The 27,786-nt window shown below is 38.2% G+C and overlaps 1 protein-coding gene across 3 annotated transcripts in view; it reads right to left on the minus strand.

Moving 5' to 3' along the window:
- BTBD8 (BTB domain containing 8) overlaps window positions 1-27,786 on the minus strand; it is a 98,560-nt gene that overhangs the window by 29,054 nt on the left and 41,720 nt on the right. For all 3 annotated transcript variants that reach the window (XM_081486394.1, XM_081486395.1, XM_081486392.1), the window contains exons 6-9: window positions 16,493-16,573; window positions 15,059-15,155; window positions 7,974-8,062; window positions 7,436-7,538 (exon numbers count right to left, since the gene is read on the minus strand). In XM_081486394.1, the coding sequence (XP_081342520.1) occupies window positions 7,436-7,538; window positions 7,974-8,062; window positions 15,059-15,155; window positions 16,493-16,573 (370 nt within the window). The remainder of the gene's footprint in view (window positions 1-7,435; window positions 7,539-7,973; window positions 8,063-15,058; window positions 15,156-16,492; window positions 16,574-27,786) is intronic.

Here is a 27,786-nt window from a genome sequence, read left to right on the forward strand (position 1 = left end):
AAAGAGAAAGGAGAAAAATATAAAATATCAGAACCTCATATTTAATATGGTATGTATTCATTTTTGAAACTTGTTTCAGTTCTACATGTGTGTATCTACTGGGTTATAACATAAAAAGAACTTGCTCTGGGTCAGTCAAAAAAGTTTGAAAAACACAGCGAAAGTTGTGCCAATATAGTCCCTTCCCAGGAATGGAGTATTTCTTTCCTACATCCTTGTTAAAATAGTACAAATTTCCTTTTTTTTGCCCCCTACTAAAATGTATTGATAGAAAATGGTCTGACACTGTAATTTTTTTAAAAAATTTATTTATTTGGTTGCACTGGGTCTTAGTTGCAGCATGTGGGATCTAGTTCCCTTACCAGTGATTGAACTTGGGTCCCCTGCATTGGGAGCATGGAATTGCAGCCACTGGACCACCAGGGAAGTACAGACACTGTAATTTTTTTTTTTAATTGATTCCTCTTTCTTTTTTTTAAATCTTATCCTACATTTAGCTATTTTTAAAAAATCAACCGGTAGGAACGCTCTGTAAAAGAAAAGTTAGAGTAACAGTATGATATAAATTTTGTCTTTTGCCTTTTGATTTTGGAGAGGATGAGATGGTAGGATGGCATCACCGACTCAATGGACATGAGTTTGAGTAAACTCCAGGAGTTGGTGATGGACAGGGAGGCCTGGTGTGCTGCAGTCCATGGGGTCGCAAAGAGTTGGACACGACTGAGCAACTGAACTGAACTGAACTGATGGTAATTTTTACTATATAGAAATTTTGCATTTTTATGGACCTAAATTATTTTATGGCTTCTAAATTTTGTATCCTCACTGCCCCGATGAGGTTATAAACTAATTCTTTCCAGGCTTACTGTAGTATTTTAATGGCCTCATTTTCTTTGCTTTCAAATCTTTGATCCATTTGGAATGTATACTGGCATACCAGGATGTTGAAGAAGGAAATGGCAATCCACTCCAGTATTCTTGCCTGGAGAATCCCAGGGATGGTGGAGCCTGGTGGGCTGCCGTCTATGGGGTCGCACAGAGTTGGACATGACTGAGGTGACTTAGCAGCAGCAGCAGCAGCATACCAGGATGTGATGTATAGATACAGCTTTTTTGCAGCAAACTTCCTGGTTGTTGTCCTAACATCATGTACTGAATAAACACTATGACTCATACTATTTAATTCTTTTGATACTGTGTCAATTAAATAACCTTCAGTTATCTTTTGGTCTTAGGACTAACAGCATTATATATATATATATACACAAACACACACACACACAACTTCAGTTTTACCCCAGTGACTATTTTTGTTTCAATTTTTCTATATTTAAGAACAATTCATAATTTGCTTTTTTTAAAAAAGGCTTAAACAAAGCATTCGAAACAGAAAATTTAATCATGCTTTGAAATAGCTCAAGTAATCAGAAGCCCTAACTAACACCTTTCTCTTCTACTCACTTCTCTACCCTGCTATCTCTTCCTCCCCAAAGCAATGGTTTGTACTTGGTAGGAGGGAGCAGCCACTTCTTGCTGAACTGCAACATAGTGACCAAGAAGAAGTCCCTCACGTTAAAATTTAAAAAAAATTCTCCATAAATAGTCCAATGCAGTACTTTCTTACCTCCGTTGGTATAGGACAGTGTTGGGCATATTACTGATGGAGTAATGTCCCTGCCATTGAACTGCATTAGAGCCAAAGAAAAGAAAACAAAACTGCTCAACCTTTCATTTTTTTGGATAACATATTTTAAATTTTAATTTGAAAAAATTAAAAATATTCTATTTTTATTAAAAAAGCAAATATATTTTATCTATATAATAATATGTGAAGAATACATTAAGGTTTGAATATCCACAAGGAAAGACAAAATTTTACATTTTCATTGTAATCACCGTGATGTCAAAAGGCTTTTAATCATATGGAATGTTTGGTTGTTCTGATGCTCATTTTTATATGTCTTAAAAGGAAAAATCAAGGATTTACAAAGCTTACAAGAAACTGATTAGAGCTATAAAACCAAATAAAATACTGAAGGAGAGGGAGAGACATAGTATGAAGAGCTTATTCTTCAATTATACTTACCAATTGTTTAAAACAAAAACTTCTTGAGACAGTCAGTTAAGATCCCTCCCAATCTGGCCTTAGCCTCTCCCCAGACTCATATTCTCTCATTATTTCAGTTACAACAGAATATTGGCACTGGTTGGTCTCCAGGGCCCTGGTCACATTTTAAAATTCTGTCAGGAATGCCCTAACATACTTTTTAATTTTGAAATTGTCCTCTATCTTCAGGTTCATCTCATGTTACTTCTATGCTAATCAGAATCAACTGTTTTTTACTTCTGTGATTCCATGTATATACCTAAATTATAAATTATACTTATTCATTTATTTACCTATCAATATATACCAAATACTTACAATGTGCTAGCATTGCCCTAAGGCTGGAGCTACAAAGGTAAATAAGACTTACATGGAACTTAATGTTCATATTCATCATAGTCTAACTTGTACTTTGCATTGTTATTTAAGTGCCTATTCTTCCAGAGATTTGTGAGTTCCTTGAAGTCAGGGCCCACACTTCCAAAAAAGCCTCTTTGCCCATGCTGAACATCTATTATATTACCTTTAGAATGGCAGGAATTGGTTTTAATACCTGGCTTTGTCATTTACTGACACTGTGAACGTGAATAAAGCATTTACCTTTCTGATTCATTTTTCATACATAAAATGGAGGTAATAGTACCTATGTTATACATAATTTCAAAAAATAAAAAGTATACTTTGAACCATAGAAGTCCTTTAAAAATCCACTAAATAGTAATAATAGTTGCAATAGTAATAAATGACATTTTCACTTCTATTGAACCGAATTTCAACTGGGCCATTTATTTGCCTTCATGACTAAAGAAACTAATGCAAAATCAGTCAGTTCAATTTAGTTGCTCAGTTGTGTCACATTCTTTGCAGCCCCACGGACTGCAGCATGACAGGCTTCCCTGTCCATCACCAACTCCTAGACCTTGCTCAAACTCATGTCCATTGAGTCAGTGATGCCATCCAACCTTCTCAGTCGCTTTCATCTCCTTCTCCTCCTGCCTTCAATCTTTCCCAGCATCAGGGTCTTTTCCAGCGAGTCAGTTCTTCACATCAGGTGGCCAAAGTATTGGAGTTTCAGCTTCAACATCAGTCCTTCCAGTGGATATTCAGGACTGATTTCCTTTACGATTGACTGGTCTGATCTCCTTGCAGTCCAAGGGACTCTCAAGAGTCTTCTCCAACACCACAGTTCAAAAGCATCAATTCTTTGGTGCTCAGTTTTCATTATAGTCCAACTCTCACATCCATACATGACTACTGGAAAAACCATAGCTTTGACTAGATGGACCTTTGTTGGCAAAGTAATGTCTCTGCTTTTTAATATGCTGTCTAGGTTGGTCATAGCTTTTCTTCCAAGGAGCAATTGTCTTTTAATTTCATGGCTGCAGTCACCATCTGCAGTGATTTTGGAGCCCCCCAAAATAAAGTCTGTCACTGTTTCCATTGTTTCACCGTCTATTTGCCATGAAGTGATGGGACCAGATGCCATGATCTAAGGTTTCTGAATGTTGAGCTGTAAGCCAGCTTTTTCACTCTCCTCTTTCACTTTCATCAAGAGGCTCTTTAGTTCCTCTTCACTTTCTGCCCTATGGGTGGTGTCATCTGCATATCTGAGGTTATTGATATTTCTCCTGGCAATCTTGATTCCAGCTTGTGCTTCATCCAACCCAGCATTTCACATGATGTACTCTGCATAGAAGTTAAATAAGCAGGGTGACAATATACAGCCTTGATGTACTCCTTTCCCAATTTAGAACCAGTCTGTGCTTTCATGTCCAGTTGCTTCTTGACCTGCATACAGATTTCTCAGGAGGCAGGTCAGATGGTTTGGTATTCCTAACTCTTGAAGAATTTTCCACAATTTGTTGTGACCCACACAGTCAAAGGCTTTGGCATAGTCAATAAAGCAGAAGTAGATGTTTTTCTGGAACTCTCTTGCTTTTTCAATGATCCAAAGGATGTTTACAATTTGATCTATGGTTCCTCTGGCTTTTCTAAATCCAGCTTGAAAATCTGGAATTTCACAGTTCATGGACTGTTGAAGCCTGGCTTGGAGAATTTGAGCATTACTTTACTAGCATGTGAGATAAGTGCAACTGTGTGGTAGTTTGAACATTCTTTGGCATTGCCTTTCTTTGGGATTGGAATGAAAACTGACCTTTTCCAGTTCTGTGGCCACTGCTGAGTTTTCCAGATTTGCTGGCATATTGAGTGTAGCACTTCCACAGCATCATCTTTTAGGATTTGAAATAGCTCAAAAATAGTTCTTGTTTTTTTAAAAACAACATGACGGAGTAGGAGGACATGCGCTCATCTTCTTCTGCGAGAACTCCAAAATTACACCTCGCTGCTAAACAATCATCGACAGGAGAATGTTGGATCCCACCAAAAGAAGATACCATACGTCCAAGGGCCAAGTAGAAGCCCCAGTAAGATGGCAGGAGGGGTGAAATGGTGTTTAGAATCAAACCCCATACCCACCAGAGATGCTCAGAGGGCTCAAACAAAACCTTGTGAGTACCAGAATCCAGAGACCCCACAGAGACTAAGCCAGACCTGCCTTTGAGTGTCTGAATGTCTTCTGCAGCAGTATGGGTCAGCAGTGGCCTGCCACAGGGGCAGGGGCTCTGGGTGCAGCAGATCTGGATCATACAATGTGTGGCAAAAGCCCTCTTGGAGGAGGTTGCCATTAACCCTACCATAGAGCTGCTGAGCAGAAGACCCACAAACTGCAGAACAATTATACCAAATAACGCAAAACAGTAAGTAACAAAACTATAAAGTCCTTCATCACCATAAAAACAGATTTAGATTTATTTTTTACAGTGTTATCTCACCAGCTGATGGCCTAAACTTATTTCCCTAGTTAGATTTAGATATCATCTTCTATGTAACCCAGTATGACATACTGTTCATGGTTCAACAGAGAAACAGAACCACTAGGAGGTATATATATATTTATATATATAAAGTATTATTAAAGGGATTTGACAGTATGCTATTATGGGAGCTGGCTTAGCAATCTTTGTATATGATGATGTAGTTTGAAGTCCACAGGGAAAGCAGTTGAGAAGGGATGATGGAGGGGTAAGGACAAGCTGATACCCAAGAACACAAGCTATAACCCACATGGATGGGCTCATTTCAGGTCTCACTGTCTCCAACCTGGATGCAATGAGTGTCCTTCAGGAGATGGTAGGACCCTTCATCACAGAGCTAAACATGTCCCTGGCCCACAGGTAAGAGAAAGCAAAGAGGATAGGGGGCAAGGTGAAGCAGTGCAAAGTAGGAAATTCTGGGAAGCACAGTTCATCCTAACCAAGCTGACATACTGCAGAGACACCACAGTCCATCCCTTGTTCACTAGGCAACCATACAATTTCTTTAAATCATAGTTAACTTCTAAATGGAGACAAAAAGTCATGCTAAAGCCTGACATACAACTATACAACAAATATGCTAACCCTTTCCCTAAAATAGGATACAAAGTCTCTTGTTTTGTCTTTGGGTAATGTTCACGTTCTTCAAACTGATCCAAACTCCCCCTTGGTATCCTGAGATACCAAGATATATAAAATTAACTATTATTAACATGTATTATATTAAATGGTAGGGGAATGAGACAGTGGGAAAAAACAAAAATACTTGGTTAATATATACAAAAACATCCATATAAAAAGGGGAAACGAGGATTTCCCTGGTGGTTAAAAATCCTCGTTCCAATGCAGGGGACACGAATTCAATCCCTGGCCTGGGAAAATTCCACATGCCTCACAGCAAGTAACCCTGTGTGCCACAACTACTGAGCCTGTGCTCTAGAGCCCATGAGCAGCAACCACTGAGCCCAAGAACTTAGAGCCCGTGCTCTGCAACAAGAGAAGCCATTGCAATAAGAAGCCCATGCACCACAGATAAAGAGCAGCCCCCACTCACCACAACTAGAGGAAGCCCACATGTAGCAATGAAGACCCAGCACAGCCAAAAATAAGTGAGGGGCGGGGGGGAATGAATATGTTTATATCACAACTACTACAATGCTCATTTCGATACCTGGTCACGTGGTCATACCTAGTATTTATAACTACCTTTTCCCACAACCATTCCACATTTCCTTTGCCCTCAACAAGTACCTATGATATTTACAGCTCTTTTATCTGGTACGGTGGCCCAAACTTTTATTCCTGAAGTGCTGTTTAAATTGGGGTTTTTAATTGATTTAATCACAGGACAGGGGAGTACTGCATTCTGGATGTACTCTTCCTTACCCACATTATATAGCATCAACCCAATTCTTCCCTAATAGGCTCAATCTAACAATAATTCCTCTTTTCTGTTGATTTATAAAGTGGCCATAAGAAGACAGTCCCAACTTCCACTTCAGTGGTATCATGTGTGTCCTCAGGTAGAAGCATTCATCTCTTTGTAACTAAGACCTCTAGACCAGAAGATCCTAAAGTTTCAGAGATGGGAAGCAAAAATTTTGATAGTGGATCACTAAGAATAATTATATGTGAAGCCACTTTCACTTCCACACCTTGACTTCTGGACTTGTGAATCCTAGTTATGTCAAGAAATAGCACAATAAATCAAAAACTGATTTAGAGCATATACAACCTCCTGGAGGACACTGCCCCAATCCTACAAGGCTCTTCCACCTAGCTGCACTGTAACCTAGTCTTCAAAAGGCCATTCCTCCATTTTCTCAAGCCAGCTGCGTCAGGGTGACAGGGCGATGGTAGGACAGGTGAAACTAGTAAACATGGGCTCACTGCTGTACTTCCTTTGCTGTGAAGTGAGTTCTCTAGTCAGAAGTGATGCTGTGTAGAATACTATGGTGGTGAAAAAGGCAGTAAGTCCATGGATGGCAGTTTTATTAGAAACATTGTGAGTAAGGAAGGCAAATCCATATCCAGAGAAAATGTCCATTACACTAAAAACAAGGCACTGCCTTTTCCATGATGAAGGAAAGTGGTCCAATGTAATTAATCTGCCACCTCTTGGAGAATGGTGCCATTGTTTCAGTGTTGTACCCTAAACCACGTTAGTAAGTGGAGGTCCGTATTACTGAGCCAATGCCCCTTGCCCCTTTTGTTCATCAACCAATATATACTTTCTAGTGATTATGCTTCTCTGATTGAATTCTCCATTTGGTATGGAGGAACAGTCTTGAAGACAGGTTCTGTGACTTGCTTCTGGGTTATCTGGAATTGGTTCTTTCATCTTGCTTTTGTAACACAATTTGACTTTTGTATTTAAAACACTGAGAAAGTACTTATATAACACTGAGTAAACTTTTTGATGACAAACACAAAGTATTCAGGGTATACTTACTAAAGAACGAATCAACATATTAAAACAACTTTTCTGAATCTCGGGAGGTACATTTGCAAAGCTTCTCTCAGACCAAAACCTTGCAAAGTGCTTTACAATCCACCTGTTGAAAATCAAAGAATCTCAAGTTAAAGAAATGAAAATATTTTTCATTATAATATTCAATAACATTTTGGTTTTCAATGATATGAATTTTAAATATGTATGTTTTAACTAAACCCTAACAGTTAATTTTGTGAGTGCTGTAATGGACTTAAGTATGTTTCTTTTTCTGTAAACACATATTTTAAACCCACTTTGGGTTATGTGCATGGATTTTAACGTAAGTAACCATGGGTCAGCTAAAAAAGTCAATCCCAAGCATCTTGAGTAATATCTAAGTCAATACTTCCTCTCAATTGTTGCAACTAGTAGAGCATTAAGCTATTTACATTGTGCTCAAGAAAACAGGCCAAGTCTAAAATTTCCCAGAAACTTAGAAGAATGGAAGAACAAAATCCCTAAATCAATAGTATCAGTACTACTTCAGATCACTTACTTCATGCAGTCAGCAAAAAGACTTTCCACTCCAACTGAATGAGCAATAATCAGGCATTCTAATATAGATGCCAACCTTCTGGAAACAGGCTAAAATTGACAGAAAACACTACATTTACTCTTTTTCAACTTATAAGGCTAATAAAAATGATCTGATTTATATACCTAAACTACAGAATAAATATATGTAATACAAATGTATTTATTCTTTTAAAATCAAGTATCACTGATAACCTTTAGTTTTTATAGCATTTGAGTTCTTTTAGCTGCCAGAATGCAGTTTTTATTCTAATTTCTTTTAGCATATTTTCTAGACTAAACGTGGTATAATAATTCCTAGCACATCACACTGCAACACAACCATAGGGTCTAATCTGCTTCCTAAAGTAGAAATATAAGTACATGTGCAATGGGAGATCCTACTCAGGCAAATGACAGAATTTAATTAGATCGTGATTATATGAACATATTTTAAAAAGTACATATACAGAAGTAAAGAACTAAAACAATAAATAAATAAAATGTAGACACAAGTATTGAAAAACTCACTGCTCTGGGTGTTAAACCTCAGTCAGTCAGTTTAGTTCAGTTAAGTCACTGAGTCGTGTCCAACTCTTTGTGACCCCATTGACTACAGCACGACAGGCTTCCCTGTCCATCACCAATTCCTGGAGCTTCCTCAAACACAAGTCCATTGAGCTGGTGATTGCATCCAAACAACTCATCCTTTGTTCTACCCTTCTCCTCAGCTTTCAATCCTTCCCAGCATAAGGGTCTTTTCCAAGAGTCAGTTCTTCACATCAGGTGGCCAAAGTATTGGAGCATCAGCTTCAGCATCAGTCCTTCCGATGAATATTCAGGACTGATTTCCTTTAGGATGGACAGGTTGGATCTCCTTGCAGTCCAAGGGACTCTCAAGAGTCTTCTCCAACACCACAGCTCAAAAGCATCAATTCTTTGGTGTTCAGGTTTCTTTATAGTCCAGCTCTCACATCCATACATGACTAGTGGAAAAACCATAGCCTTGACTCGATAAACCTTTGTTGGCAAAGTAATGTCTCTGCGTTTTAATATGCTGTCTACGTTGGTCATAGCTTTTCTTCCAAGGAGCAAGAGTCTTTTAATTGCATGGATGCAGTCATATCTGCAGTGATTTTGGAGCCCCCCAAAATAAAGTCTGTCATTGTTTCCATTGTTTCCCCATCTATTTGCCATGAAGTGATGGGACCAGATGCCATGATCTTAGGTTTTTGAATGTTGAGTTTTAGGCCAGCTTTTTCACTCTCCTCTTTCACTTTCATCAAGAGGCTCTTTAGTTCTTCTTCACTTTCTGCCCTAAGGGTGGTGTCATCTGCATATCTGAGGTTATTGATATTTCTCCTGGCAATCTTGATTCCAGCTTGTGCTTTATTTCCAGCCCAGCATTCTGCATTTTGCATTTTAACTCTGCATAGAAGTTAAATAAGCAGGGTGACAATATACAGCCTTGATGTACTCCTTTCCCAATCTGGAACCAGTCTGTTGTTCCATGTCCAGTTCTAACTGTTGCTTCCTGACCTGCATACAGATTTCTCAGGAGGCAGGTGAGGTGGTCTGATATTCCCATTTCTTGAAGAATTTTCCATAGTTGTGATCCACACAGTCAAAGGCTTTGGCATAGTCAATAAAGCAGAAATAGATGTTTTTCTGGAACTCTCTTGCTTTTTCAATGATCCAACGGATGTTCACAATTTGACCTCTGGTTCCTCTGACTTTTCTAAACCCAGCTTGAACATCTGGAAGTACACAGTTCAGGTACTGTTGAAGCCTGGCTTGGAGAATTTTGAGCATTCCTTTGCTAGCATGTGAGATGAGTGTAATTGTGCGGTAGCTTGAACATTCTTTGGCATTGCCTTTCTTTGGGATTGGAATGAAAACTGACCTTTTCCAGTTCTGTGGCCACTGCTGAGTTTTCCAAATTTGCTGGCATATTGAGTGCAGCACTTTCACAGCATCGTCTTTTAGAATTTGAAATAGCTGAACTGGAATTCCATTACCTCCACTAGCTTTGTTCGTAGTGATGCTTCCTAAGGCCCACTTGACTTCCCTTTCCAGGATGTCTGGCTCTAGGTGAGTGATCACACCATTGTGGTTATCTGTGTCATGAAGATCTTTTTTGTATAGTTCTTCTGTGTATTCTTGCTACCTCTCCTTAATATCTTCTGCTTCTGTTGGGTCCGTATCGTTTCTGTCCTTTATTGTGCCCATCTTTGTATGAAATGTTCCCTCGGTATTTCTAATTTTCTTGAAGAGATCTCTAGTCTTTCCCATCCTATTGTTTTCCTCTATTTCTCTGCATTGATCACTGAGGAAGGCTTTCTTATCTCTCCTTGCTATTCTTTGGAACTCTGCATTCAGATGGGTACATCTTTCCCTTTCTCCTTTGTCTTTGGCTTCTATTCTTTTCACAGCTATTTGTAAGGCCTCCTGAGACAACCATTTTGCCTTTCTTTTTCTTGGGGATGGTCTTGATCACTGCCTCCTGTACAATGTCACAAACCTCCGTCCATAGTTCTTCAGGCACTCTGTTTGTCAGATTTAATCCCTTGCATCCATTTGTCACTTCCACTGTATAATTTTAAGGGATTTAAGTCATAGTTGAATGGCAAGCCTCAATATGTGCTACATATTGCCTGTGCCATGTATTTTCAGGTTTTGGACTATGTTCCTAAGTACATCTATTGCCCTACTGGGGTGAATACAATTCAGTTTCTCTTTGTACACATTCACTAGTTGTGATCTGAATTTATACACTTAATAAAGACCAGCAATCAGCCAATTTGTATATATAATCTCTAAATATGTACTTCTGAAGATACTGTGCACTCAGAGAAAGGCAAAAGCTTCTTCAGAAATGCCTCCACCATCAGTTCAGTTCCAGCTCTTTGCAACCCCATGGACTGCAGCACGACAGGCTTTCCTGTCCATCACCAACCCCTGGAGCTTGCTCAAACTCATGTCCATTGAGTCAGTGATGCCATCCAACCATCTCATCTTCTGTCGTCCCCTTCTCCTCCTGCCTTCAGTCTTTCCCAGCATCAGGGTCTTTTCCAATGAGTCAGTTCTTCGCATCCGGTGGCCAAAGTATTGGAGCTTCAGTTTCAGCATCAGTTCTTCCAATGAATATTCAGGACTGATTTCCTTTAGGATGGACTGGTTGGATCTCCTTGAAGTCCAAGGGACTCTCAAGGGTCTTCTCCAATACCACAGTTCAAAAGCATCAATTCTTTGGCACTCAGATTTGTTTATGGTCCAGCTCTCACACCCATACATAACTACTGGAAAAACCATAGCTTTGACTAGACGGACCTTTGTTGGCAAAGTAATGTCTCTGCTTTTTAATATGCTGTCTAGATTGGTCATAGCTTTTCTTCCAAGGAGCAAGCATCTTTTAATTTCATGGCTGCAGTCACCATCTGCAGTGATTTTGGAGCCCCCACAAAAAAGTCTGTCACTGTTTCCATTGTTTCCCCATCTGTTTGCCATGCAGTGATAGGCCAGATGCCATGATCTTAGTTTTTTGAATGTTGAGTTTTAAGCCATTTTTTTTACTCTCCTCTTTCACTTTCATCAAGAGGCTCCTCAGTTCCTCTTTGCTTTCTAAGGGTGGTGTCATCTGCATATCTGAGGTTATTGATATTTCTCCTGGCAATCTTGATTCCAGCTTGTGCTTCATCCAGCCCAGCATTTCACGTGATGTACTCTGCATATAAGATAAATAAGCAGTGTGACAATATACATCCTTGACGTACTCCTTTCTGATTTGGAACCAGTCTGTTGTTTCATGTCCAGTTCTAACTGTTGCTTCTTAACCTGTGTACAGATTTCTCAGGAGGCAGGTAAGGTGGTCTGATATTTCCATCTCTTGAAGAATTTTCCACAGTTTGTTGTGATCCACACAGTCTAAAGCTTTGGTGTAGTCCATAAAGCAGAAGTAGATGTTTTCCTGGAATTCTCTTGGTTTTTCTATGATCCAGCAGATGTTGGATTTCCATAAAATTCCATAATTTCCATAGTATTTCATAAAAAATATTAAGCTGCAAAATAATTTGCTGCTTAAATGCAATGGCTGGCAAACCAGCTTGTGCACCAAATTTAGCCCATCACTCTTTTTGTGAATAAAGTTTTACTGGAACACTGCTATGCTGTTCCATTTATATATGGTCCATATCTGCTTTTGGTCTACAACAGAAAGCCAAGTAGCTGTGATGGAGGCTGCATATCCCATAAACCCTAGAATACTAATTATCTAGCCTTTTATAGTAAAAGTTTACTGACCTCTGGCTTAAAGGGATAACTTTAGCTTTCTAAGAATTTTACTTATATGGAAATGCTGATTTCCTAAGTGTTTCTGTAATAGGAGATGACAGACCTTTTAGTCGTTTTCAAAACCTGCTCATAAAATTTGAGAAGATATCTATTTAAATCATAACCTAAAATATATTTTTAAATCAGTGGCAAAAAGCATGTAATGTAAAACCCACTATAATCATATAAATGAAGTTCTAAAATTTACTTTAATAAAGGCAAGATTGTGATGTTAATGAAATGACTGAAGCTAGCTTGCCAAGAGTTCTGGAGCCAGTTTACCACCACATTATACCCCAACATATATTACTGGGGGATGAGTTATTATAGATTTACTATATTTAAGTCACTGCCAAGAAACTACATAATTGAGATCTAGAAGTTAAAAACTGTATATTCAAAAATATATTTATTAAAATATATATTGTCAAGGTAGTAAAGCAAGTAATTTCAAGATCAGGTCAATAAAAAGTTTGCTCTTAAATATCTGTTACCACAGTAATACAGACTATATTAAAATAGAATAAAAAAGTTTTCAACAAAACACCATATTGATAATTCAAAAGAATTTCACCTTCTGTCCTTTTAATGGCAACAAATACATTGTATTTTTTAAAATTAAGTGGAATTTTTAAAGTAAAATATAGGAAGCTGCACGTAACCTATGTATACTCTTGAACATACTAAAAAGTAGAAGCAATGGTCCAAAGACAATCCATAATAGAGATTGGTCTTAAAATGTTTCATGAAACTGGTTTATTGAGGAATCTCAGTTTAAAGCAGATACTAACATAAGACTTTTTATCCCCAGTTAATGCTATCAACCAAGCTGTGTCAAATTCACCTTTTTTCCATCCTTTAATGATTACAGGCGCAATCCAGTACCTTCTGGTTACTTTTGGTTTTTAAAATCAGTATGGTACTATTTAAACACCTATCTCACACTTAATTTAAATCTTTTGTTCCCCATCACTGACTACACTTTTAGTTGGGGAGATCTGGAATGCAGAGTAGAGCATGATCCCTTGCTCCTCCATTTTGTGGGTCTAACTCCTTTGAAATAGGGCTGTGGATGGGTATGGTCAATTTAAGTAACTAACCAGTGACCAGCAGGGTAATAGGAAGATATCCTTGAATGCTCTAATCCAGATGTTGGTGGCCTTTGCTAATGTGGTGGCTCATTAAGTGACAGACTGAAGTTCTCCCCAGCCTCTCAGTGGACAAAGGTTCTTCTAGGATTCATGATGCTCAATGCCTCCCTACATGGGACACAGTGTTATTTGATCCTGTATCAGCCTCTTCTAATCTTCACTGAACCACTACAATCCTTTTCTTTCCTTGCATACCATGTATACTTGGGGTATGGAATGGACTTTTATTTTTTTTCTATCTATGACAATAACTACTGTCTCTAGTCACCAGGCTAGTACTGACTTCTCCAGCAACCCTCCTCCTCCTTTTAGAAATCTCCATATTCAAGTATATTCTCACTGGTTCCTGAGACATACTCCAGGCTCTTCCAAGAAATCTCTTAGTATTTTCTTCTTTGATAGAAGTTCCAGAGTGGTGTGGTTATACAGATGTCCATGGTAGATGTCCATCTCAGGGCTGAGAGGATACTATATCCTCATTGCAAATATCCCTATCTTTAATGTTTATTTGGGATAGTCTTGGACCTCCCTGCTAATTTTCACTTGGCAGGGAAGATGAGGAAAGAAGATGAAAGAGAAGGAAAAGTCTTTTTACTAGGATTCTTTACTTTCTACAGTGCTGAGGATACCACAGACTATGCTCCTTCTAGTTCCCTTCCTTATAAAAGCTGGAATGAACGTAACTGATTAAAGGCTTGATAAAGGTACCTGAGGAGTTTAACTGTTTCTCAGTAAAACAGGAAGGGTTAGTAGTGGTGGTAAACCCAGTTAACGCCTCTGTTTTAACCCATGGCGTGATATCTCAGATACAACTTATAAAGAGATAGGAAAAGTCCTACACAACATAAAAATCTAAATTTAAATATGCTTAAAATTATTAAAATTACCTCATTATAATGTATATTGTTGGTTCAAGTATCCAATAAGAGGGGACTATTTATGTAAACAATCCTTTTAATACTGTTTTTTGATGATTATAAACATAATACATGACCATTGTTTACAAAGAAAAGCATAAATAAGAAAATAAAAAATAACAGAGAAAATTAAAACAATGTACAAATGGCTTTGAAATAAGTAGTACAATACCTTTCTTTAGACAACAAATTTAAGTTTGCATAAAATAAAATTAAAAAGTCAGTATTCACATAGCACCTGGAGAAGTAGAAGAGAACTATATCTCACTCCAAGTACATGCTATAAAGAGAAGTGGTAGGAAGGAGGAGTTTTCTTTCAGAGGAAAAAACTGATGAAGCACTGTGGTGTCCTTTGATAAATGGAAAAAGTAACCCTAGTTTCCAGCTTCCTTTCTCTCAGTTCCAAACCCTAACTGAGAGTCCCAACTGTGTACTCCACTTTTGAATTATATAGGATATTGCCATATCCTTTCAGTAAACCCCCACCTCAGTTTTATCTTATCTAAAATGATCTGAATTGATTTCTGTTTTCTACAGGCACATCCTAAGAGTTATTTCTCAGTAGAGTTACCATTAGTTAAAACGACAATACTAACAGAGTTAAGAATCTAGGAGGTAATAATAGATTACTTTAGGTACTAGGTAAAAGATTTCTGAGACTCAATAATTACCTTCTGAAAGAAATTACAGTAATCTCTTCTTAAAATATAGATTGCTACTTCTTTTAATCCTTCTAGTCCATACATATCAGCCATATTGAGTATCTGACTAAAATAAAAATAGACGCACTGTTAATTCTTCGATTTAAATACCAAGGCATAATACACAATAATTTCTTAATGATAAATAGTTTAGAGAAAATAATAATCTTAATTATTTTAATTCTAACTTTCTGCACTACATTGTACTGTTTACAGACTATAAAAAGCACAGAGGTTGAAAGTTGAAAGCACTGTAACTTGATTTGATTTGTGGAGAATAACACAAAGTAAATTTGGAGATGTTGTACAACTTCCCCTCATATTCTCAGTGAAATATACAAGAAGGCCCAGGAAACTGCTTCAAAGGATATAAAAGTTACAACTCTTCACAATAAGTAAAAATTTAGGGGGAGGGCAACTAATTGATGTTTATCATATTGAAAATGCCTACAGAGTACCATGAGATTAGAGGTGGCATCCAATGACTCAGAGGGTTTCTGTTGCTTCTTTCAATTGGCAAGTATTTCTAAGTACCCACACATACGCTAGGTACTTAGGAAACCTACCAGTCTCAATTCCATGATAAAATTTCATACAGGTTTCCAGGGGCAAAACTTCAGTACTTAATCCCTGTGATTCATGATACTTTCTCCCTCAAATCATAGTCATTCAATTTATAACTAAAGGAACTAATAAATATTTAAAATTAAAAGAGCAGCCTTCATTTGTGTGATGTTAGAATAGCAATAAAAGGAGAAAACATACTGAAAATTAGAAGAGCAAGATAGATTTCACTCTCCAGTAGGATTTCAGCAGCTTAGATGGCATGTCACCATAGAGTACTAAAGAACCATACCATTGTTGATCTTTAGGATGCCTATATTCTCAAATTACTTTTAGGGTTTTTTTCTTTTGACATCCTAAAATTTAAAAATAAAGTAGCAAAAAAAATTATCAAATTCCAAATTTGACTTAAGTTGAATTAACTTTACAAAAATCTGTCATTTATTTTCCAAAACAAATATTAAGTTTTCCAAACATAGCAGCAATTAGTCACTTACTCATGTTCGACTCTTTGGGACCCCATGGACCGTAGCCCATCAGGCTCCTCTGTCCATGGGATTCTCCAGGCAAGAATAACTGGAGTGAGTGGCGATTTCCTTCTATTTAAGTCTAATAAAGACTTTTCTTAATCTTACTACTGTGAATTGCTAGATCATCTTTTCTTCTAAATAAGGTGACTTACTGTTTTTAGATAGTGCCAAAATATGTATAACATACAGCAAAATAAATAATAAAAGTGAAACTTCTACTTCACTGACACTTTTAAACATAGCTCAATAAAGCAGAAGCCACAAAATATCAATATTTTTATATTTAAAATCATTAAACAATAATACCTACCCAACATTAGCTTTGACTGGAAAGTCCAAAGTTCCTCCATATATAAAGTACATCATGACATTCATTTCTACATGGCTTATACTGAAAAATAAAAGAAAACTAAACTCAAATCCAGAAATAATTAAGGTTTAACTGATACCAAGGATACATTCTATTTTCCCATAAATTTTCAGTCAAGATAAAGTTCTAATCTCATTTTTGTCTGAAGAATACAATTTTCAAATAACATCCATGAGGTATGCCATTAATTTAAAAATGAAGTTATAACTGCAGCTATGGGTTTTTATATCTTGTAAAATCATATTAGTATATGATAAAATAATTAATTCTTTGTTGGGCATCTTCCATGATAGACAAAATTAGAAAGGACTTTAGAGGTCATAGTTCAACCTCTGGCTCATTAAGAAATCCTCCTCAGCATCTTTGACAAATGGCCTCTCATTTTGCCCAAAGCCTGGGATGGACAACTACTCTATTCACTAGAAAGATTCTTGCTATGCCATACATATTTCTTAATTTGTAATACCTATCTGGTGGCTCTAGCTCTGCCAATATCCTCATTTTACAGATTTAAAAGACATGACTTAAAGAAGTAGTCTGAAGTGATAATCTTTACGTTCCATTGACTACTAGATCTCAGACTCTCAATTCATGACTTCTCACAGCACCCCAGATTCGTCTTCTATTCCTCTTTTATTTTGTTTATAGCACTGTTACAGGACTTCTTGCATCTTGGCCCTCCCCTGCTCCCCTATTCCTCTGTATCAAGGAAGGTTAATTATCTGGCTGGTGGACAACAACCACTGGTTGTTGATCAAGAGGAACTTGTTGTTGTTCTTCAGTTGCTCAGTAGTGTCCAACTCTTTGCAACTCTTGACCTGCAGCATGCCAGGCTTCCCTGTCTTTCACTATTTCCCAGAGCTTGCTCAAACTCATGTCCATTGAGTCAATGATGCCATCCAACCATCTCCTCTTCCATCATCCCCTTCTCCTCCTGCCTTCAGTCTTTCCCAGCATCAGGATCTTTTCTAATGAGTCAGCTCATCTAATCAGGTGGCCAAAGTATCCGAGCTTCAGCATAAGTCCTTCCAATGAATATTCAGGATTGATTTCTTTTAGGATCGACTGGTTTGATCTCCTTGCAGTCCAAGGGACTCTCAAGAGTCTTCTCCAACACCATTGTTCAAAAGCATCAATTTTTGGCGCTCAGCTTTCTAGATGAGAGGTAAACTGATTTCTTTTCTCCTTTTTTCGCTGCTGAACCAGCAGTAAGAGGTGGTGGGGCAGAAGCGCACTGTTATCCAGATTCAGACTTTCTCTCAAGTGGGCTGTCTTAGAGTAGACATAGCAAGCAAATCAACTTTGGCTTTTGCATAAAAGCACATTTTACTGCCTTATCAAAAATTAAGGAAATGTTTTCTAACTTCACCTGCTGATTCTTTTGTCTTATTATGAGCAGGAAGAAATTATACTATTTATTGGGGCCCCCTCAGAACTTCAACAGATAGCAAAGATGGATAGCAGATACCCTTCTTCCCATCACCTCTTTCCACAGATTCAGCAGAGAAGAAAGGAGAAAAGAAATCAAATTACCTCTCATTATCAAATTAACTCTCAGGTCAGAGTCCATCCTGACCAATGCCCGGTGGTTACTAGATAATTCACTCTTCTTGGTACAGAGGAATAGAAGGTGGGACAAGATGCAAGGAATCCTGTAACAGTGCTATGAACAAAACAGGAATAACAAAAAGAAGACTGAAGAATAATCTAGATGCCTAAGTCAGAGCTGGAGGTTCATCTTAATCCTCTCTCTCATTATATCCTGTCATTTTATACCTTCAATTGTTTTTGAATTCAGCCTCTGCTGTCTGTTGCTGTTGTTGTTTTGTCGCTAAGTTGTGTCTGACTCTTGCGATTCATGGTCTGTACTCTGTCCATTGGATTTCCCAGGCAAGAATACTGGTGTGTGCTAAGTCACTTCAGTCATGTCCGACTCATTGCGACCCTATGGACTGTAGCCTGCCAGGCTCCTCTGTCCAAGGGATTTCCTGGCAAGAATACTGGAGTGTATTGCCATGCCATCCTCTAGGGGATCTTCCTGACCCAGGGGTGGAACCCATGTCTCCTGCGGCTCCGGCATTGCAGGCAGATTCTTAATCAATGAGCCACCTAAGAATACTGGAGTAGGTTGCTATTTCCTTCTCCAGGGGATCTTCCAACCTAGGGATCAAACCCTTGTCTCCTGCATTGGCAGGCAGATTCTTTACCATTGAGCCACCAGGGAAGCCCATTTGCTATGTATTTCCCCCTTTTATTGCCCCGGTTTAGCCTCTCAGTTTCTTTCATCTGTATTACACTTCATCATAGTACTCTCGTGTGGGCTTCTTGCCTGAAATTACCTCCTTGCATCCCATTTCACACATTGCAATCAGAGTGACTTTGCTAAAATGTAAATCTGATATAGTCCCTGACTTTTAAAACCCTTTAGCAATTCTCCATAGGACCTAGGGAAAAAAGCCCAAATTCCTTAGCTTGGCATAGAATGTTCTTTATTATATGATCTCTGGTTCTCTCACTAGCAGCTGTTCCAGGATAAGCAAACAACCATTTTCTATACCTGAACGACTTACAGTTCCTTATACATCCGTTCCTTATCACACTGTTCACTCTGCTTAAAATTCTCTCCCTCTCTATTTATTTCATCTTTTAGACACAAGACATGTGGCTCTTTACCTCTGATTGTTTCCTTAACACTCCCAAGGGGGAAAAAAAGGTAGACACAAGACATGTGGCTCTTTACCTCTGATTGTTTCCTTAACACTCCCAAGGGGGAAAAAAAGGAAATCACTGAATGTTAAACATAAATAATAACTAACATTTATTGAGCATTTATTACGATCTAGTCACTGAGCTAATAAGCATTTTCAATGCAATTAGCTCATTTAATCATTAACAACTCAATGGGAGGTTATTATTATTAGTCTGATCTTATAAATGAAAAAACTGAAATTAAGTAACTTGCCCATGGAGGTGGGTGCTGGGAAAAAGAAAAATTGCCCGACATCAAATGGTTAGTGATGCACTGGAATTTAAATCCAGGCAGACTGCACTGGAATTTGGAATTTAAATCCATACTCCAATGCCTGGGCTCTTAAGCAGTATAATACACCCCCCACACACACACTTCCATTACCACATTTATCAAACGGACTTGTAATATCTTTGTTTACATATTTGTTTCTCCTTCTAAACTGAATTCTGTGCGGGCAGGGTTTGTGTCTTATTTACCCTTGCATCTCTAGTAGAAGCAGAATGTCAGCATTGATTCAATATCCCCAGGATCAGAATTTCCTTTCCCTGCATAATACTGGAGCTCTGCATGGAAGCAGGCTGGGGACAGTGCTGATAAGACATTCACAGTTTGTTAAACACAGTATCTAATGTCTGCTAAAGGGAGACAAGGAGAAAGGCAAGAAGAAAAGAAAGGGAGTTCCACGGGGTAGGACTCAGAAAAGTGTTTGCTTTGATTCTATGGCCTTAAATAATATATGCTCAATAAACGTTTAATGAATATTTAATGAATGGCTTATTAGGGTAGTTACAAGCATCTCCCAAACCTTCAGAAGGAATATTGAGTTGAAAACATACAAATATTTTTTAATTTACTTAATATATATTTACTGGCTTCTACAATGGCTAACTACTGGTTTCTGCTGATTCAAAATTCCACATCTCTTCTTTAATACTTAGAAAAAAGTCAAATCTCTAAATATGCTCATTTATTTACATGGATATGACAAGAGTTGATCTCAGTATAGTTATGCTATATTATCTGTAGTTTGTTCATATAATAGTAGCATAATAGTTACATTCCATGAACTTTTCCTTGAAATTTCAAGAGCCATTCTTATTAGTGTTAATGAGGATTGAATATTTATGTTATAAGAATAGTTTCTTCTAAGACTTGACATATTTAAGCAAAGGAAAATAATGACTAAGTAGAAATAAAACTTTTATTAAAATAAACATCAAAATCTGGACATTTGAGCTTATATATCAATATATATGATAGCTATAAAAACAGCAAGAAACTGTTTTCCTGCTGTCTTGACAGCTGTTTTATTAAACTGCAGCCTCATTATTGTAAGTCATCTGTATTTTTATGAAAAGTGTTTATAAAGACATGATCACCTGACTCACAAAAAAAAAATTACTGCAATAACCCACAGTTTAAATAAATGGAAAGATTTAAAGCACTATTTCCATTTAAATGTAATCAAAATAAAATCCTATAGGAGCTGAAAATATTACATACACTCAACAGTTATAAAAAATAAAAGACCATGAGAGGACAGAGCACTGGGATCAGAGATAACATGCACCCAGTCTAAAACCTCTGTGCTATATATGTGCTTCCTAAAGTTTCAGGTTTCTACATATGTGAGCTAAGGTAACATAGGGCCTCATTCACTCATTCATCATTCATTTACATTCAATATTTATTGAATGATAGGCGCTATTCTGGACCTTACATTCTAGAGAGAGGACATGGACAATAAATGTCAACAAATGTGTATGCTTAGTCACTCAAGACTCAAGTCAGACTCTTTGTGACCCTATGGACTGTAGCCCACCAAGCTCCTCTGTCCATGGAATTCTCCAGGCAAGAATACTGGAGTGGGTTGCCATGCTCTCCTCCAGGGGATCTTCCCAACCCAGGGACTGAACCCAGGTCTCATGCATTGCAGGCAGATTCTTTACTGTCTGAGTCACCAGAGAAGCCCATGTCAACAAATATATGAAGATAATTTTAACGGTGAAAAATAAAGACAATCTACAGTGAAAAATGAAGACAATCTAACAGAATAACATACAAAAGAGTAACCGGAGAGTTGGGCTGTAGCTCCTTTAGGTGGGGAAGTCTGGGAGAATCTTATGGGTCAGATCATACAGGTTCTTACAGCTTATGATAAAGATTTGGGTTTAATTCTAATTGTGATGAGAAGGCATTGAAGGATTTTGACTAGAAGAGAAATATGACCTGACTTACATCTGAAAAGGTCATCCTGAAGGTTCAGAGCAAGCCAGGAGTCTCTGAAGGGAGATGAAAAAGTCCAAATTTATAAAGTCTCAAGCCACCATTGGAAGACTTCTGTTTACATAAAATGGAAACACGTGGGGTTTCTTTACGGAAATATTGGCTGTTAAATTTCTAGTTGGAGAAGGCAATGGCACCCCACTCCAGTACTCTTGCCTGGAAAATCCCATGGATGGAGGAGCCTGACAGGCTACAGTCCATGGAGTCGCTAAGAGTCGGATATGACTGAGCGACTTCACTTTCACTTTTCCCTTTCATGCACTGGAGAAGGAAATGGCAACCCACTCCAGTATTCTTGCCTGGAGAATCCCAGGGACGGCGGAGCCTGGTGGGCTGCCATCTATGGGGTCGCACAGAGTCGGACACGACTGAAGCGACTTAGCAGCAGCAGCAGCAGCAGCAGCAGCAGCAATTTCTAGTACTGGATGTGGAAAACGTCCCCTTTCTACCAGAGGAACTTCCTTTCAGCTTTATCCTCCCACCTTCCAACTCTGGGACATGGGTAGAACTAAGATTACACGTGTGTGCTCAGGTGGTCAGTTGTGTCCCACTCTTTGTTGCCTATTATAGCCTACCAGGTTCCACTGTCCATGGGATTCCAGGCAAGAATACTGGAGCCAGCTGCCATTTCCGTCTCCAGAGGATCTTTCTGATGCAGGGACTGAACCCATATCTCTTGCATCTCCTGCATTGACAGGCAGATTCTTTACCATTACACAACCTGGGAAGCCCTAAAACTAGGATAATAGGATTCCACTATTCCTACCTTAATTTATTGAAGTCTGTCCCATTAAAAAATGTCACATGCATTACATCTTTGAGCTACCAACTCAAAAAAGCACCAAAAAACAATTGGTTCTTTTTCGTAAGGACAGACAAGATTTCAACTTTAATCTATTGCAGAATACATCCTACAGATATGCAACAGTGGCACAGTTCCAAAAGAGGTTACTGACCAAGCAAAGCAGGTGTTGCTGTTCTAGTCCTGGAAATGGCCCTCACTTGAACCCTTTACTCTCTAAAAAAATGAGAACAACACCATTTAGGGAAAGAAAAAAAGGCAAATAATAATCAGCACTACACCAAACACTATGCCAAGTTTTTCCTTTCAACAACCTCAGAAAGCTCAGGGAAGGTAAGCAATACCCCAAAGTCATGTAACAGTTTGAGCCTGGATGTAGGACTTCCTATAAGGACACCAAAGTCCATGATCTTTTCACTATATCACACTACCCCTGGAAACATCTACTCAGGTTTACAATATAAGTTAATGTGAAAAGGCAATTTGTTTTATAGATTACTTTGTCACATTACAAAAATTCTTAAAAGATGTGATTTTTTTAAAAAGTAAAATTCCTAAATATGCTTTAGCCTTCTGACAGCTTTATACACCATGATACTAATAACATTTTAGGTGGTAATTTGACACAGTCAATTTGGTATGTAATACAAGAGGGGATTAGATCTAATAGACAGAGTACCTGAGGGGATAAAGGTTTGTAACATTGTACAGGAGGCGGTGATCAAAACCATCCCCAAGAAAAAGAAATGCAAATAGGCAAAATGGTTGTTTGTGGAGAAGGAAACGGCAACCCACTCCAGTATTCTTGCCTAGAGACTCCTATGGACAAAGGAGCTTGGTGGGCTGCCATCTATGGGGTCGCACAGAGTCAGACACGACTGAAGCGACTTAGCAGCAGCAGCGGAGGCCTTACAGTTAGCTGTGAAAAGAAGAGAAGTGAAAGGCAAGGGAAAAAAGGAAAGAGATACCCATCTGAATGCAGAGTTCCAGAGAATAGCAAGGAGATAAGAGAGTCTTTTTAAGTGAACAATGCAAAGAAATAGAGGAAAACAGTAGAATGGGAAAGAGTAGAAATCTCTTGAAAAAAATCAGTGATACCAAGGAAACATTTCATGCAAAGATGGGCTCAATAAAGGACAGAAATGGTATGGACCTAACAGAAGCAGAAGATATTAAGAAGAGGTGGCAAGAATACACAGAAGAACAGTACAAAAAAGATCTTCATGACCCAGATAATCACGATGGTGTGATCACTCACCTAGAGCCAGACATCCTGGAAAGGGAAGTCAAGTGGGCCTTAGGAAGCATCACTATGAACAAAGCTAGTGGAGGTAATGGAATTCCAGTTCAGCTATTTCAAATTTTAAAAGATGATGCTGTGAAAGTGCTGCACTCAATATGCCAGCAAATTTGGAAAACTCAGCAGTGGCCACAGAACTGGAAAAGGTCAGCTTTCATTCCAATCCCAAAGAAAAGCAATGCCAAAGAATGTTCAAACTACCACACAACTGGCATTAATCTCACATGCTAGCAAAGTAATGCTCAAAATCCTTTGAGCTAGGCTTCAACAGTATGTGAACTATGAACTCTTAGATGTTCAAGCTGGATTTAGAAAAGGCAGAGGAACCAGAGATCAAATTGCCAACATCCAATGGATCACAGAAAAAGCTAGAGAATTCCAGAAAAACATCTACTTCTGCTTCACTGACTAAAGCCTTTGACTGTGTAGATCACAACAAACTATGGAAAACTCTTCAAGAGATAGGAATACCAGACCACTTTACCTGCCCCCTGCGAAACCCCCTGCAGGTCACAAATTAACAGTTAGAACCGGATATGGAACAACAGACTGGTTCCAAATTGGGAAAGGAGTACGTCAAGGCTGTATTTTGTCACCCTGCTTATTTAACTTATATACAGAGTAAATCATGTGAAATATTGGGCTGGGTGAAGCACAAGCTGGAATCAAGATTTCCGGCAGAAATATCAATAATCTCAGATATGCAGATGAAACCACTCTATGTCAGAGAGTGAAGAGGAACTAAAGAGTCTTTTGATAAAGGTGAAAGAGGAGAGTGAAAAAGCTGGTGTAAAACTCAACATTCAAAAACTAAGATCATAGCATCTGGTCCCATCACTCCATGGCAAATATATGGGGAAAAAAATGGAAATAGTGACAGACTTTCTTTTCTTGGACTCCAAAATCACTGCAGATGGTGACTGCAGCCATGAAATTAAAAGATGCTTGCTCCTTGGAAGGTAAGCTATGACCAACCTAGATAGCATATTAAAAAGCAGAGACATTACTTTGCTAACAAAGGTCCGTAGAGTCAAAGCTATGTTTTTTCCAGTAGTCATGTACAGATGTGAGAGCTGGACAATAAAAAAGGCTGATAGCCAAAGAATTGGTGCTTTTGAACTGTGGTGCTGGAGAAGACTCTTGAGAGTCCCTTGGACAGCAAGGAGATCAAACCAGTCAGTATTAAAGGAAATCAAGCCTGAATGTTCACTGGAAGGACTGATGCTGAAGCTGAAGCTCCAATACTTTGGCCACCTGAAATAAGAAACAATGCTTTATTTTTATTTATTTAAGAGCTGACTCATTGGAGAAAAGGCTTATGCTGGGACAGACAGAAGGCAGGAGAAGGGGACGACAGAGGATGAGATGGTTGGATGGCATCACCAACTCAATGGACATGAGTTTGAGCAAACTCCGGAGAGGGCAAAGGACAGGGAAGCCTGTCATGCTGCAGTCCATGGGGTCACAAACAGTCAGACATGATTGAGTGACTGAACCACAACAAGAGGGGAAAGCAAAACATATTGTGTGATGATAATAATAATAAAAGATGTAGATAAAACCCAAAATCTGTCAGGAAATCCCCCTTTTGTTTTGGCATTAGAAACCCTTGTTATATCAAGCAAGATAAAAGAGTCAAAAAGAAATGTATCTTCATTTCTGATGTGCTAGTATTAGAAGTGGGTCTCCCTGTTGGCTCAGTGGTAAAGAACCTGCCTGCAGTGCAGGAGACATGGGTTCAATCCGTGGGTTGGGAAGATCCACTGGAGAAGGAAATAGCAACCCACTCCAGTATTCTTGCTTGGGAAATCCCATTGACAGAGATGCTACAGTCCATGGGGTTGCAAAAAAGTTGGACACAGCTTAGCAACTAAACAAAAACAACAACAACAACAGCATTAGAAATAAATGAGCTGATTAGGAGTAAGCCTCCAATGACAAAATAGCAGCTCTGTGTAAGATGAGCCAGTAAGGAGTAGATCCTAGCTTACAACAGAAGTAAAGGGAACATACTGTAAGAGGAGGGAGCCTGATGATCGCTGGCACTGCTACAACGTACAGTCTACTTATTTGTAATGACAGTTTGAAACAAATTTGGCTACTTCTATTTGGTTTTCCCTTGAACAAACCACTCAAGTTGGTCAGCAGCAGTTGAGCCATATTATAAGAGGAGATATTTATCCATTACCTCCATCATAATAGAAGATGGAAAATTACAGGTAGTGGAATAGAGACCAACAGTTAAGCTACTACTTCTTTATCTATTAACCTCTTAATAAACAGATTCCACCTTTAAAAGCCTGTGTCTTCAAAGTTTAATCTGATCACTCATGAGTATTGATTAAAGACTGCCTTTATTCCCATAGCTAAACACAGAGGTTGCTTTGAGCGATAAAGAACAGATAATAGTAGAGCAGCTCTGGTAGAAGATGTGCCCATATCCCAACTCCATGCCATGTATTTCCTAAGGAACTACCAGGAACTTTCCGTTCCTATGGAAAAATCACTGATTTAAACAGTGGAAAAGAGCAGTCTGAATTAGTTCAAGAACACATACCAATGGGAAACTTTTAATTTCTTCAGTGACTACAGGCCTTTGAATTAAGAGTCAACAAACATGTAACTTATATTTAGCATAGCACTTATTTGCCAAGGAACGCCTGGAAGAGATTTAATTTATCTGATCTTGTTCTTCTCATCTGTAATCTGTGAATACACAAGCTCTCTCAAAGACTGAATCTAAAAATTAAAGAGCATAGTAACTGTGGAAGTAACATGGAAAATATATGATGTTATTGTAAGGTATTATCACTGCTAAGGACAGAATCTATTTGGAAAGAGGAACAAAAGTGTATGCAATTGGTATCAGATAGTAAAAACACTGTCACTAAACCTATAAGCAACTAAGACTTCTTCTAGGAAATTAGACAAATGTTTTCTGTAAATTACTTCCCCCTGCTGTCAAATAAGGTCCAATAATCATATACTTCTTTTGACGTTTGTCTCACTACACAGAATCACATGGCTACCCCTCCGTTTAAATTTTTAGTGACTTCACCTCTAATGAGAGTAGATATCTTTTTAAAAAGATATCTAAAACATCTGAAACACAATCCCTGGACACGTTTCCAAAATTACACTAGCATGATGATTATCCCTAGAATTGACACACTTACAGAAATTCTGGCCTCTGCAAGCGTTATTTCTCTTCCAACATTCAGCAGATATTTTAAATTCACCACAAAGGAAGAGATATTATTGGCAGGAAACATATTTTTCAGGCTGTTTTTCAACAGTGATGATAAAATTTCACTGACTGACTCAGCTACACATTCTTTTTACCCACAGGCTAATAAACTATCTGCTTGGCATATAAAATCTTCTATAATCAAGAACTACCTGGTGGTTGCCAGATCAAAACAGTAGGTGATATAATGAAAATGTAACTCTCTAGAAACCCTGGTATGAAAGAAAAGAGGTCTAGGTTCTTCTGCATATGTTTCATTTCTATTAAATAAATGAAACATGAAAAGAGATAAGAACATAACATATTCTTAAAAATAATGTTTTAATTTTCCATTTTTCAATAGAGTGAGAAATTACAAATGAGAGGCATTTGGGGATTGATTTTAGTTAGTAAGGAAACCAGACAGCTGTAACCTAAAAGGCTCAAGATTATAGACTAGTGTGAAAAACAGTGAGAGTTTATCAATACTTTTCACACATCCACTGTTATGGAATCATCACTACCACCATTCCACATCCAAGCCTCTAGCCAAGACTGACCCAGCTGAGGAAGCATCAGCAGTGAGAATGATGAAAGCTGGGAGTTCTCCCTCAGAACTGCCAGGCAGTTTTCCTACTGAGAAAGCCCTCCCCACTACTGTACACTCTAGATTCTCCCAGTAATCATCTGTGACCAAAAAATATTCCATTTCACCAGGCAAGAAACTAGTTCATCTCTTAAATAACTGTCTCAGCAGTTGATATAAACTGCCCCAATTGTGTAGATTCACCAATGCACTATCATAGGTCACTGAAATCCACCCCTATCCAAATTATTCTTTAATAAAGAAACTACCTATTACAGACTG

This window comes from Giraffa tippelskirchi, chromosome 5, assembly GCF_054371585.1.
Source record: "Giraffa tippelskirchi isolate mGirTip1 chromosome 5, T2T-mGirTip1v1.2.pri, whole genome shotgun sequence".
Taxonomy (NCBI): Eukaryota; Metazoa; Chordata; class Mammalia; order Artiodactyla; family Giraffidae; genus Giraffa; species Giraffa tippelskirchi.